The sequence below is a fragment of the Puntigrus tetrazona genome, chromosome 5 (assembly GCF_018831695.1).
Source record: "Puntigrus tetrazona isolate hp1 chromosome 5, ASM1883169v1, whole genome shotgun sequence".
Classification (NCBI taxonomy): Eukaryota; Metazoa; Chordata; class Actinopteri; order Cypriniformes; family Cyprinidae; genus Puntigrus; species Puntigrus tetrazona.
Genome location: NC_056703.1, coordinates 6,085,634 through 6,098,722, shown reverse-complemented (window position 1 = coordinate 6,098,722; position 13,089 = coordinate 6,085,634). Strand labels below are relative to the sequence as shown.

Here is a 13,089-nt window from a genome sequence, read left to right as displayed (position 1 = left end):
AGGAAGACAGTAAAAACATCCAGGACCAGGTGAACTCCGATCTTGAGGTGGCCTCCGTGTTATTTAAAGGTAAAGGCGAATGGCTGGAGCGACACGGCCTTGTTTTGGGTGAATGGGAAGTTGTTTCAAATGTCTGTTGTTTCTACCTCTCTACAGCGGAGTGTAATATCCAGACGTCTCCCTCACCTGGTATTCAGGTTAGGCACGTTTACACGCCATCAACCACCAAGCACTTCTCTCCAATAAAGCAGTCCACCACGCTCACCAACAAACACCGTGGAAACGAGGTCTCATCCACACCGCTGCTCGTCCACTGTAAGTCTTCTCATTTCGTTTGCCAAGATATGTCAATCCTATCTTTAAAACTATAACCATATCCATTTTTATCTTCTTTTTTTGTCTAGCACTGTCTATACATCAGCTGGCAGCGCAAGGAGAGATGGTGTTCTTAGCCAGTCGAATAGAACAAGGCTAGTTTGTTTGGAAAAATCCAAGTGAAGTGATTTGGTCTTGCATATACGTTACTGTTTAAAGTTTGGGGTTGTAGATGTTACTCGTGCTCACCAATGCTGCAGTTATTTTTTTATATATATATATATATATATATATATATATATATATAAAAACACTTGTTGTGCTAATGCATTAAGCTAATGGAGTTTAACCAAGGTTAAAAGCATCTGCTAAATGAATAAATGTAAATGAGCAACCCCCGGTTTCACAGGCAAAATGCACGTTTGAGATCTCAGCTGAAAATATCTTGCTCCGATGTATCTTAAAATAAGTCGGTGTTATTGTTCTGCATCAAGACGCACAGCTGTGATGTTTTCTGCTAAGGCGTTTTTGTTGCTTAAATATCTTAATTTAACTAAAGGCCTGGCCCTGGCTTAAGCTAAGCCCCATTTATGAAACGGGGCCAAATTTGTAATTTCAAAAACAAGAGACACCTGACTTGACCCCAGACTTTTAAACGGCGTAATTTTTAACTATGCATGCACCTAGGTCTAAACTCGTGATAAATGAGGACTTGACCTTTACTTTCCCGTTTCCCTTCGAATCAGAGTCTGTGATAAACCTGCAGGATGAAGAGGGATTCACCCCACTGATGTGGGCGGCAGCTCACGGACAGATCGCTGTGGTCGAGTTCCTGTTACAGAGTGTGAGCGCCTCATTTCTTCAGCGCCGTCTGCTTAAATTTAGTCCGAACGTACCTGCGCAAAGCTAATAGTTAGCTCTTCGATTCTTTCGAGATCGGCTGGATCTCCAGATACTCACAGCTCTCTCCTTTCAGGGTGCGGATCCTCTCCTCTTGGCCAAGGGAAGGGAAAGCGCACTGTCCCTGGCCTGCAGTAAAGGGTACACGGATATCGTCAGAATGCTTATCGACTGTGGAGTTGACGTTAACGAGTATGATTGGGTAAGCAGTCACATTATCGATTTGATGCCTGGATACCTATGAAGCAATGACCCGTGAAATACAATATTGCGTGACTATAGCGACCTTTATCAAAATATGCTGGTAGTAGCATTCCAGTGGAAATGGATAGGACAGTTTTGTTGAGTAGGAGACATTTCCTGGTAGTTATATGGTGCGAATGTACTTCTCAATATGATTTGAATCTTGCACTCTTAAGCAAAAACGGACTTGCTTATGTTTTTCCAGAATGGCGGAGCACCGCTGCTCTATGCGGTGCATGGTAATCACGTTCGCTGTGTGGAAATCCTCTTAGGTAAAAGGCTTACTTTGAACTAATTTCATTGCACGGCGGTGTTTAGGCATTTTTGTTGATTTTTACTTCTGATCACTGGACAGAGAGTGGGGCCGACCCAACCATGGAGTCAGACTCTGGCTTCAATGCTATGGATATGGCTGTGGCGATGGGACACCGAAACGGTAGCTATAACATGATTACTCCTCAAACGTGACCGTTTTATTCATTTTAAGCAATCAATACTGTTTTTTTTATACCTGTTTTACGTTGGCTTTAACGGTCATTGTAATTCCTTATATCGTTGCCTCCCAGTCCAACAGGTATTAGAGGGTCATCTCCTGAAGCTTCTGCAAGGCATCAAAGAATAACCATAGCAACAAGAAGAATCTGAGTGAATATTTGAGTGTTGATTATGATGAAGGGAATGCCATTTAACGTTTGCTGAATACTTTATATGAATTTTTTTTTTTTTAAATCTATCTTTAAAGAAGCCAATGCACAGAGCAACATGACAATTGACGAGATCAGAACTTCAGCGTTTTGAACCTACTGATTTTTTTTTTTTTATTCAATGTGAAGTGTGTTATTAGGTCACTGATTTCTACCTAGTTACAATGTGTATTTGAAAAGATATTTATTTTGCCATTTAAAGCAAAAAAAATAAGCTGTTTCACATTAAACTTGACTGGCGTTATGGTTTATAAATTAAGTAAATCTAAATCTGGGCACTTTAGAATTAATCACGTGGAAAAGAACAGGATGAAAAAAAATCAGTACCAGTTCAGCTGTCACACTTATTGCCATTTTGTCCAGTTGTGCTACAACACTGTAAATAAACCTTAATTTATACTGAAGGATGTGTGATTTATTTCTGGAAAAACATCTCATTTTTAGAAAGAGCTTTAAAAGTAGAAATCCACTGCATTTCTAACTTCCGTATTCTAAGTTAACAGCATGGAGGGATATCATCCCCCAATTAAAACAAACAACAGTATTTAATAAGCCTTTTGTCAATAGCAAATGTTTATTTCCAGATGTTGATTCAAATGGGCTCCAATGAGCGAGCCTCAGTAACAGGGAAGGTGGAGGCAGAGATGCCTCTTGGACCGCACAAGCAAACACACACTTGTAAAACTGTGCATGAACTTGTGTGGTACCATCAATCTCACACTCTCAGCTCGGACACATGAGGGTCACAGCAGTGCACGAAAGAGATAATAGATTCAGGGATGCAATATTTATAAAAGAAAAGGAAAAAAAAAAAAAAGTCCCACAAGCCTCCGCTGAGACCAGAGATTTCAAACGTCTTTCCTTCCCGTGACGTTAATTTGCCTCATTCTTTGAAGCCTCATCGAAATTCTCCACAAGGTCTGCAAAGAGAGAAAACAAGGATTCAGTAAAACAATTCACAGGGAGGGATTAATTCAGAGGGATTAAAAACTGAACACTTGTGGAAAACCGGATTTATGAAGAAACACTGGACATCCAATAAATGTGGAGTGAAAAACAATCTCATCTTCACGAAACAATCTGTAAATGTTTATAGAAACATGATCTGAAAGGCAATTTCTGTGCCTCTCTCTCTCACTTGTGTGCCCACGTGTGCAAGTAATTTCCATAGAGAACATAAACGAGCACTGGGGGACTGAAAAGTCCACAGCTGTGAAAATGAAACCACAGAGGATCAAAAGCAGGTTGCATTTTAGGAGATGAAATCTGATAAATGGAACATCAACTATTCTGCCTCAGGGCATCAGAATGGAAATCACTAACAGAAGGCTTTGTTTTCAGAGAGGACAGAAAAGGTTGATTCTCAGTAACGGTCACAATGGCACAAGCCGTTAACCCTTTTTGTCATCGCAAGGGTGAGCTAATTTCGCAGCGTCGGAGATGTAATCATACTGTACATGTGCTAGACTTGGGTTACTAACTGGGGTTTGCTCAGGAAGGAGAACTGGGGAACTGTAATGGCAACCGTATGCGTTCGACCCCCTCTCTTTAAAAAGAAAAGCAAACCGAACCGTCGGCGCTCGTAAACAATGGAGCGGATTTTAAACACTCGAATATGACGACGACATAAGAGCCGAGACAACCTGCCGGGACCCTCCTTTTTTGGACATTTACACAGCACAAGCCGAGACGCTGGCCCAACGTAAGCAAGTGCGCTTTGTTTACATTACCACACGCACAGAAAGCCATATGGTAATAATTGTGAAGCTCAAGCTAGGAGACATAAAATACACAAGGAATAATAGAAAACGTAAGCAAATAATCTTATGGTTAACGCTATGACTTAAAATCGAGAGGATTGTTATATATATATATATATATATATATATATATATATATATATATATATATATATATATATATATATATATATATATATATATATATATAAAAATGAAAAAGGGCAACATACTGACCTGGAACTTCGTCGTCATCTTCCTCTACACCAGCTACTGGTGCCTTTCCATCACCCGCTGCAAGAAAAAAAAAAAAAAAAGGAGAGTTTAAAAGTGTACAAAAACACTGCAGATTCTAGAGAACTTACAAAAACACCACTGACTAAAGGTCTACAAAACACGATTTCCATAATGACATGGCTAAACATGCCCATATTATGAGATCCATCAGCTCAGATGAATCACGAGCCCTGAAAGAGCAAGAAATATCACTAATAATTATCAGGATTAAAAGCCTTCAGGAGTACATTAACCAACATCAGGGGAGAAAAAAAAAATTCCAATGGGGTCAAACAAAAAACTACCGATTAAAAGCAGATTTTGCTTGTAGAGTAAAGAACTCGTGCTCGCTTTGGACCGAGGTTTCACAAACTGGGCTTTGCAAGTTGTGGAAAAACTAATTCAAGTGTAAATGTCAAATTAAAACAAATTACTACAACGAACCGTCTTGCTTGCATGCATGCGATATGGCCATTTACTAAAAGAACAGAACTGGCATTAAGCGGTTTAGTCTCAAGACCAACATTCCTCCCCAATAAAACTTTACTTGCATTAAGACGTAAATGTGGCGTCACGCTAAAAATCTCAGGGGGTATTTAAAATGCATCTTCGGTAAAAAGGGGTTTGGCTGACAAAAAAGCAGTTTATGAATTCCTCTGCACTCTCGATTTATAACCAAACAACTAACTAGGTCTATTTTAAAGCCTACTCTCTAGGCACAGACCAGCAGCAATGACACACCCCTCCCCCGGGAACATGTGCTTACACCTGTTAGCAACACACACACACACACACACACACACAGGCCTGTCACTTTGTTAGTTAGCAAGTCTGTCCACTATGCTGCTTGCTACATAAAACGAACAAAACAATGCAAGGCGACGCCACGTCTCAGTCGATCCAACCCACTTTCCACAACCGAGCACACCTTGTTTGGGCAGGGCCTCTGCAAGTCTGCGCAGACTGGTCAGGCTGTCGGCGCCCAGCTGGTTAAGGATAGAGGGCAGCATCTCCGTCAGCTGCTTGGTCTCTGCGTGGCCCGTGATGGTGAAGGTGTTGGCTGCCAGCGAGGCCTGCACTTTGGGATTGTTGAAGTGGATCACCGTGCCCTGGTTTGTGAACATGTTTACCTGAAAAGCGACAGCGGAGTGATGAGCGCGCAGGAGGCCGACATTGTACACGTTCGTAAATGCATGAGGCGCGCTTTCGGTCGATTACCTCCTCGATGCCAGAGATGTTATTTACTCCCAGTTTCTTGAGGGAGAACTGGAGCTTTTTGTCATCGGCGGTGGCCGTTCTGTGGACCACCTTCTTCTTTCTGCGGGCGGTACCCTGCCAAAACAAAATGCCATCAGTGTTTGTCTACAATTGTTAGACACCTGAACTCAATGGGGATCGGATATTATATAGTCTTACCTTTCCACCGATGCGGACTTGAGCCTGCAACTTGGCTAATTTCTCCTGGTTCATTATAGTTTCTTTCATCTGTAAGATAAGCAGATGCGTGTCAACGATAACCGTGTAGTGTGAAGAGCTCAAACGAGTTCGCAGGGGTGCGGTCTGAATGACACGTTCAGCGGAAAGAAAGACAACTTTGACGCGTGCAAAACTACGTTAATCGTTTTCAAACACACCGAAGAAGTCAGAGGAGACCTTTATTGGCGAAACGGCGGCTAATAAAAAGCGCAAACCGCGCGAATTGGTCGTCAGGCCCGTTGAGAAAGAGACTGATTAAAGCCAGTTTCTACATCGGCGACGTACCGCTTCCAGGTCGATACTAAAATGTAGCCGTTTAAAACGCAAAACAACGCGACTGAAATTCTCTCCGAAACCGATGCTCGTCGAGAAAACCGTTGGCCAATTTCAAGAGGCTAAGCGTCGATATTAGCATTCGGTTTATAAATAAATATTATGGATATGGACCGCGGAGTTTGTTTGAAGTGTGCTAGCAGGAATGCTAATCTCACGCGCTCCCAGGCCTGGGTCTCCACCGGCAGGGCCGAGTCTGGCCGACGCCGATTCAGGCGTCTTTCGGCGGCCGACACCGACAAAACAGCAGCCGCGTTGGGTGAACAAGCTACTCGTTCACCCCGGGTCTCGGAACCGGGAGCGGTTGCGCGGGAAATAGAGTATTTTAGAGCTCCTCACTGACCTGCACGCTAGCAGCAAACACACGCGGAGAGCAAGATGGAAGCGAGAGAGGATGACGGAAGTGACGACAAGACTGAAATGCGACGCGGTGGGCTGGGTCCAGAAACCGTTCCCGCCCGCCCCGCGCGAGTCTGGGCCAAAAATAGTGCTCATGCAGCGAAGTCGGATCCCTTTTGTGCGTTATTTGTGTAAGGTGCTGTAAGTGAGTATAACTTACTCAATGCACGATGACCGACGTGCAGTCTATGATATACAGGCCTATGCTTTTTTTTAATATAAGCCTAATAACATCTCTTAGACGTCTAGCCTATTACTGCTTGGTAAAAATTAATTAGTATTAAATGTATTAATAGCTATAGAGCGATGTTTGCACATTTTTGGTGGTATGCAAATACAAATGCTGAGAAATGTGGAAAAATAAAGAGAGACTATATGCTAATAGAAAAACAGTTTTTTTAAATATAAACAACCAGGCTTATTTATTTTTATTATTGAAATATATGTATACATACACGCATGTAACACTTTTTTTGAACAACAACAACAACAAAAAATAATACACTTATACAAATAATCTCTTCCCAGCCCAACTTATTATAAAGACAATAGAGAAAAAAAGAGAAAAATAAAAATACTATATGTAGTATATATAGTCAGTTTAACCAGGCTTATTTTTAAGGGATAAATGCGTTGACTTTCAGAGATAAATATGTGATCAGTTTACAAGTTTACAAAAATAAACCAGGCTTAATTCAGTTTTAAGTCAGATTAATTGGAGTGAACCCGGTTTATTCGGTAAACTCGTTTTTCTCCTGGGATGCTTAAACGAGATATTTTTCAGCAACAATCTTTTTTTTATTTAAACGAGCAGGGTAATTAAATTAACCAGCCCAGGTGGGGTTAACAGGTTAATCTTACATCAGCAACAACGTAGCTATAAAATTATGAAGCCTGGAAATGCAAAACGCCTTAGAGAATTAGCTAGAAACGATACGCGTCTCTAAACAGGCGTTCGGTGTTACCGGGGAAAAGGTTAAAACAGAAAAATAATAATAATACTCGAAAGATTAGAACATGCAAAAGCGTGCTTGGGGGTATTACTGCACCTGTACGCAGCTGCTGTTTTAAAACATCGCTCTTAGTTGGAGAGCAGCAGAATATCGCTTAGGTCTGCTTTAAACCTGCTTCATTGCGCGCGCGTGAAATGTACTGCAGAGCGCGTGCGATTCCCCGCAGTTCCCGCCGTGTTCTCGAGACCCGTCCAAGCACACACAAAAAAGCTCTGTTTGATTCATTCGAAGTAAATAATCCACAGCCGGTGCGAACATCGCAGTTATCGCGATGCCGGATTGCGCGCGCAATAGGCCGAGACTGATTATATTTGAAAAACTATTTTTTTTCCCAAGTGCATTTAAAAATAGTTCACCTGAGCTCGTTTGGGAAATGCGTTAGGCCTACCTGTCTTTAGTCTATCTCCTGACCCGCCGAAAGCTCCCTTTGCTGACCTCCTGACTTTCTGACCTCGAGCGTCACGATTTATTAATTTATTAAATGTGCCGGAATATGCATAAAAGATCGGTTTGCCTTCTGCGTTTGTCTCTAATGCAGCTGAACGGTTTCTTCGTGCAAACGTGTGCTTTTTTGAGTTCAAGCATCCAGCGATTGCCTTTCGACGCGTCCCGAATACATTATAACCGTTCGACTTTAACCTGTTTAACCATGATTTTGGTTATAAAAACATTTTCCTTTTCCTTTCAAACACCGCAATAATAATAATAATAATAATAAAATAACTAAACAGATTATTTAAAGATTGCAAAAAGAAATGTTTTGCTAGAGACACTTTTATCATTAATGTTTTTAACGTTATGCATGGCCTATAAATGTACGCAAAATTATTTTTAAAATAACCACAAGAAATCACATCGACGCTACCGAAACAACTGCATTTTTTCTATATCTGTCAATTAATAATCCGGAATGAAAACACTACACGATTCAGACTGCATAAACATTTAAAACCGATCAAAAGGATGTAAAGCGGCGCCGGTGTGAACGGACCCGCCGCGAGGTGGCACTCTCACAGCCCTTAATAACTGCTGCATGAAGTAAATATATGTTAAATACACAAGCCTGACCGCACGAGTTACCATAAAACGGCCATCAAACCGGACCAGATGTTTTTGCAATCATACAAAAATACCCCTTATGCCCGCTGCATCCTCCAGAACCAACACGGAACTGTAATAAAAAAGGGAAAGATAATTCATTTTGAGAAGTCCGAAAGGACCTTTCGTTTGAGTTCCTGTGTGTCAGCGTTGTGTGTCTTTCGGACAAGTATGTTTTCATCACTCCCACCACAAGTTGTTTTAGCATCCAACTTCATGCGCAATTTCTCTATGTTTTTGTTTTTCTTTTAATTGGCAGAGCGGCTTGACTCTTAATTGTCAGAGCCAGCTGTTGATTTTTTTTGTTTTGTTTTTTAGCATAGGCCCACAAAATTCTTAGCAAACTAAAAGTTTGATTATGGTTATTATTAGTAGTATCATTGTATATAATAATGATTATGACAATGCAGTGTAGGTGCTATGGCATTTAAACCAATACATATATTAACGGTGTACATAAAACAATGCGCACTTTAATTATTTAATGCAATATTTCTGCATATGCGTATATATAAGTTCTTCGGCGAATCTCAACAATTAGGTGTCACGCTATTAAACAGGCCACTGAGAGCAACTTTATTTAGTCACTTTGCAAAAAAACAAACGCGGTAAAGCCAACAAAAATTAAGCCTGACGCCGTCCAAGGAGGAACAACAAATTATTTTTTACTTTATTTATAATAAATAGAACCACGCGTTTTTTTCTGTTTCCACTTGTAACGCCTAATCGAATCTGAACCCCGTTTCTGTTTAATTATGATGAGATATGGTTGCGCATTTCGAGCAGCATTAACTTTCAACGCTTTAATTATTGTAACGCGCTGCTCCCTTTGTTTTAACCGAGGCCTGTTCGCTCGCCGGACGCTCATCATCTTTAGCGCGCACCGCGTCCGTTCCCCCGTTCAGTGATACCACGCGCAAAATCACGACCGATTTCGGCACACTCGCAAATATGCCAACCGTTTAACATTTTAAGAAATAACAGGGACGTCCGACCAGATGCCGATAGCTGATATCAATTATGAACACGACGGCGTCGGCCTCTCTCGGAGCGGGGCGCGCGCGCGCGCACGTGCCCTGCTTTTTCGCGAGCTAGAATGCTCTTTCGTGATCCGCGTGACTGATGCGAGTTAACAGCTGACTTTTTTCCATTACCAATGGCTCGCGGACGATCCGGCGCACTCCCGGAGTCACGCAAACCGCGAATGCGTGCTGAGGCGGACAACCGGGTGAGCGTTTAAAGCGTTTCTGAAAACGCCGACAACTCCGCGTTAAACCTCGCGCGCCCGGACACACGCTGTACAATTCAAAAAAACACACTACGGGGTTTTATCCTGTCGTGGGAGAAATGCAACAATAGCAGGGAGGGTCCTACCATAAAGACGCGCTTAATTCGTTGATCTTCGAGTCAATGGGGTTTTAAAGGAAGACGGCGGCATTTCAGAAATCCCGCTAAACGCGTGGAAAGCGGCAGCGCCGAGCGCTTAAAAGATACGGATGAACCTCGCAGTTCTTTAGATAATTTTTCCAAAGACTGATATTTTTTATCTCTTCGATAGCAGCGGTGACGCTCGGTCGTCATGTGATCAGCGAGCCGGTATAAAGCGCGCGGAAAGGTCCGCCCTCTTTGGAATCCTGGTCTGGCCTTTAGGAGGGTCTCCCCGGACAGAATAAGCGCGCGGATGTTGGGATTTGGGCGACCTCTTGATTCCGTGCCGACAGTAATCCATTAAAAGCCTATGGCACTGGTGACACACTGGCACGTCCTCTCCGCCTCTCCCGCATCCGCTCGGCGCGTCTTACGAGTTCTCTCGAATCGAGAGCGCAGGTAGCGCGCAGGCTCGGCACACCGCAGCCCATCGGGGACCCGAGAGAGCCATGACTCTGAGCTCCGAGATGTCGGATGCGTCCGTGCTCTCGGAGGAGACCGACATCGACGTGGTCGGAGAGGGAGACGACGGCGACGGCCGGACGCGCTCGTACGTGGACGAGGTGGCTCAGATGCACGACGAGATCCTCCTCGGCGGCTCGCCGTCTTGCGTGGACGCCTCCGCCGCGAGGGACCCCTACAAGCCGGCGAGCAAAAACACCCTGGTGAAGCCCCCGTACTCCTACATCGCCCTCATCACCATGGCAATCCTCCAGAGTCCCAAGAAGCGCCTGACGCTGAGCGAGATCTGCGACTTCATCAGTAACCGATTTCCCTACTACCGGGAAAAGTTTCCAGCTTGGCAGAACTCCATCCGGCACAACCTGTCCTTAAACGACTGCTTCGTCAAGATACCGCGGGAGCCCGGGAACCCCGGTAAAGGCAACTACTGGACGCTGGACCCGGAGTCCGCCGACATGTTTGATAACGGCAGCTTTCTCCGCCGCCGGAAACGCTTCAAGCGCCAGCAGGCGCCCGAACTTCTCCGCGACCACGGAGGCTTCCTCCCCGCGGCCGCCGCGTACGGCTACGGACCTTACGGTTGCGGATACGGCCTGCAGCTTCAGTCTTATCACGCGCATTCCGCGCTCCTCGCCTTTCAGCAGCAGCAGCCGCCGCCGCCGCCCTCGTCCCGGCATCATCCTCACACCGGAACTCTCATCCCCGCGCCTTCCCTCATGCCAAACACTACGGAGCTCACCCGTTCCCGCTTCTATCCTCCTCTAAGCCCGGGGCTTTCTTCCCCCATACAGACTGCGGCCAAGTCCCCGGTACACCGTTCGCCCTTCTCCATAGACAGCATCATCGGGAGCTCTTTAAGCCCCACGCACTCGCATTGTGCCTCACGGACTTCCCCGGTGGTCCCGGTGCTTCCGCCGACCCTAGCGTCCCAGCACTCCCCGACCCCACTACCGGGAGTCTTGCACGGACCGACGTCTTTGCACGAAACCTACGCGAACCGGATTGTGAGCGGCACTAGCGGCTGTTAATTTTTTAAAAAACTAAACGTCACGTTTTAAAGCGATACACTCCCGCGTTTAAGGTAGGATTATTTTTTTGCATTGTTTTTTTTTTTTTTTTTTTTTTTTTACGCAGCTGAATGGTGGACATCAACGCGCTCGTGCCTATATTCAAGCTGTGAAATACGAAATATATATTTATGTTAACGTTTTAGTTTCCGCCCCCACGAACTTTTCGTTGTCGGTGTGGTTGTGGTGATCACTGCATATAGGGCGTCTCAGGACAACATTTTTTTTAAAACAGGCTATAAAATAAACTGTCAAATGTCTACAATGATATATTTTGTGTGAAAACGCAGATGTTTTCTAGTTTGGCGAACTGATTTTATTATTTGTACTTTGTAATGAAAAGTGAAAATTTTTTTATACAACGTGTACTTCTCAGTAGCCTAATAAACAATGTACATTCTTTGATATTGTATACTCGGAGTGTGATATTTTTTACACGGTGTTTTTCCATTAATAATAAATATTGTTTTGCAAAATAAGATGGAGTGGAAATGATCTCATTGATAGTCTCAATAGCTTTAAAAATTTTTTTTTATGAATTAGGCCTACTTTTTTATTAAATGCTAGTAATCAGATTACAGTTATTTCGATTGCACCTCATTCACGTAAAAATAGTAAATTGCATTTATTCAATTTCCTATGCGGGCTACCAGTTTTGTGGGCATCCAAACACATATTTACAAAAAATAATTTCATGTTTAAGAAGTGCTTTAACATTGCATCGGCTGCTGATTAATTCATTGAATTATCGCTCAGAGGGTTATTTAATGTATGAGGCTGTACTGTGTCTTTAAAGCTTTTGCATGTCTTTCGAGCACAAAATCATGTTGTTTATTTAAATATATATTTGAATAATATTAGGTTATCACATTTGCATTTCTAAGGTTGTCTGAAGTTGGTTAATGTTAACAAGGTAACCATATATATATATATATATATATATATATATATATATATATATATATATATATATATATATATATATATATATATATATATATATGTGTGTGTGTGTGTGTGTGTGTGTGTGTGATGTTACTGCTTTAATTATCTAAAAGAAATAATTATTACTTTTCAATTACACTCCCGAATCTCCTGCAGTTCTTTTAGAAAAAATACTAAAAGCAATGCAGTGTTTAATCCACTTCATGTTATTAATTACGACGGATTAAATGTTTTTTTCCCCCCTTACTCTTTCTATTCTCGCATCATAAAGGCGCGCGAGTAAACTATTCAATGCGGTGTGATAAACGAGTCGGGCCAAAAGCAACCAGAGCGTGGTCTGATTATATTAGCCTGCTTAAAATGTGCAAACAACGAACTATCATTTTTGTCGTGCGTTTTTTTTTAAAAAATTGGTAATGAGTTACAATTCGTGATCTACCCAGCTCTGCAAATAGGATAATGCTGCTCTCTGCCTCTAAAAGCAGGTGTTCGCTTCGTCTTGATCTTCTTGCAACCTGAAATAAATAAAACAAACACGTGATTAAAACGCGTCGTCAGTGCATCAGTGACCTTCAGGCGCGTTTAAGGCAAACAAAAACAGCAACAAACTACGAAAAGGTCAATGGAGACATTGCATAATGTATATTGCAATGATAATATTTGTACGGTTTGCTTATAAAGGAGAGGTTAA

At 42.7% G+C, this 13,089-nt stretch overlaps 3 protein-coding genes across 5 annotated transcripts in view; 2 read left to right on the top strand and 1 right to left on the bottom strand.

Moving 5' to 3' along the window:
* ankra2 (ankyrin repeat, family A (RFXANK-like), 2) overlaps positions 1 to 2,566 on the top strand; it is a 3,545-nt gene extending 979 nt beyond the window's left edge. For both annotated transcript variants that reach the window (XM_043239784.1, XM_043239783.1), the window contains exons 2-9: positions 1 to 69; positions 157 to 315; positions 405 to 470; positions 1,062 to 1,159; positions 1,292 to 1,417; positions 1,664 to 1,730; positions 1,814 to 1,894; positions 2,025 to 2,566. The exon at positions 1 to 69 is cut by the window's left edge. In XM_043239784.1, coding sequence (XP_043095719.1) covers positions 1 to 69; positions 157 to 315; positions 405 to 470; positions 1,062 to 1,159; positions 1,292 to 1,417; positions 1,664 to 1,730; positions 1,814 to 1,894; positions 2,025 to 2,080 — 722 coding nt within the window. In that variant the 3' untranslated portion in view covers positions 2,081 to 2,566. The remainder of the gene's footprint in view (positions 70 to 156; positions 316 to 404; positions 471 to 1,061; positions 1,160 to 1,291; positions 1,418 to 1,663; positions 1,731 to 1,813; positions 1,895 to 2,024) is intronic.
* Positions 2,567 to 2,706: 140 nt separating this feature from the next.
* btf3 (basic transcription factor 3) lies at positions 2,707 to 6,476 on the bottom strand. 2 transcript variants are annotated; one of them, XM_043239786.1, is made up of 6 exons: positions 6,330 to 6,474; positions 5,594 to 5,662; positions 5,396 to 5,509; positions 5,106 to 5,307; positions 4,139 to 4,195; positions 2,707 to 3,082 (listed from the first exon to the last, which is right to left on the bottom strand). In XM_043239786.1, exons 2-6 carry the CDS (start codon positions 5,660 to 5,662, stop codon positions 3,036 to 3,038), a joined length of 489 nt encoding a protein of 162 aa, XP_043095721.1. In that variant the 5' UTR covers positions 6,330 to 6,474; the 3' UTR covers positions 2,707 to 3,035. The 2 variants fall into 2 exon arrangements, with proteins under 2 accessions (XP_043095721.1, XP_043095720.1); XM_043239785.1 differs by lacking the exon at positions 2,707 to 3,082 and adding an exon at positions 3,984 to 4,033 and having other exon boundaries at positions 4,112 to 4,195; positions 6,330 to 6,476.
* Positions 6,477 to 9,166: 2,690 nt separating this feature from the next.
* On the top strand, positions 9,167 to 11,922 carry foxd1 (forkhead box D1). Its single transcript, XM_043238540.1, has one exon. It carries the CDS (start codon positions 10,374 to 10,376, stop codon positions 11,412 to 11,414), a length of 1,041 nt encoding a protein of 346 aa, XP_043094475.1. The 5' UTR covers positions 9,167 to 10,373; the 3' UTR covers positions 11,415 to 11,922.
* Positions 11,923 to 13,089: the final 1,167 nt, after the last annotated feature.

Bases quoted from the DNA above. Each gene is read 5' to 3' on its own strand.
- btf3 (XM_043239785.1), bottom strand. From the start codon at position 5,662: ATGAAAGAAACTATAATGAACCAGGAGAAATTAGCCAAGTTGCAGGCT. The intron at 5,510-5,593 runs GTAAGACTATAT...TTGTTTTGGCAG, and splicing joins AAGTCCGCATCGGTGGAAAG to GGTACCGCCCGCAGAAAGAA. The intron at 4,196-5,105 runs GTGTGCTCGGTT...TTTTTCTTGCAG, and splicing joins AGAGGCCCTGCCCAAACAAG to CGGGTGATGGAAAGGCACCA.
- foxd1 (XM_043238540.1), top strand. From the start codon at position 10,374: ATGACTCTGAGCTCCGAGATGTCGGATGCGTCCGTGCTCTCGGAGGAG.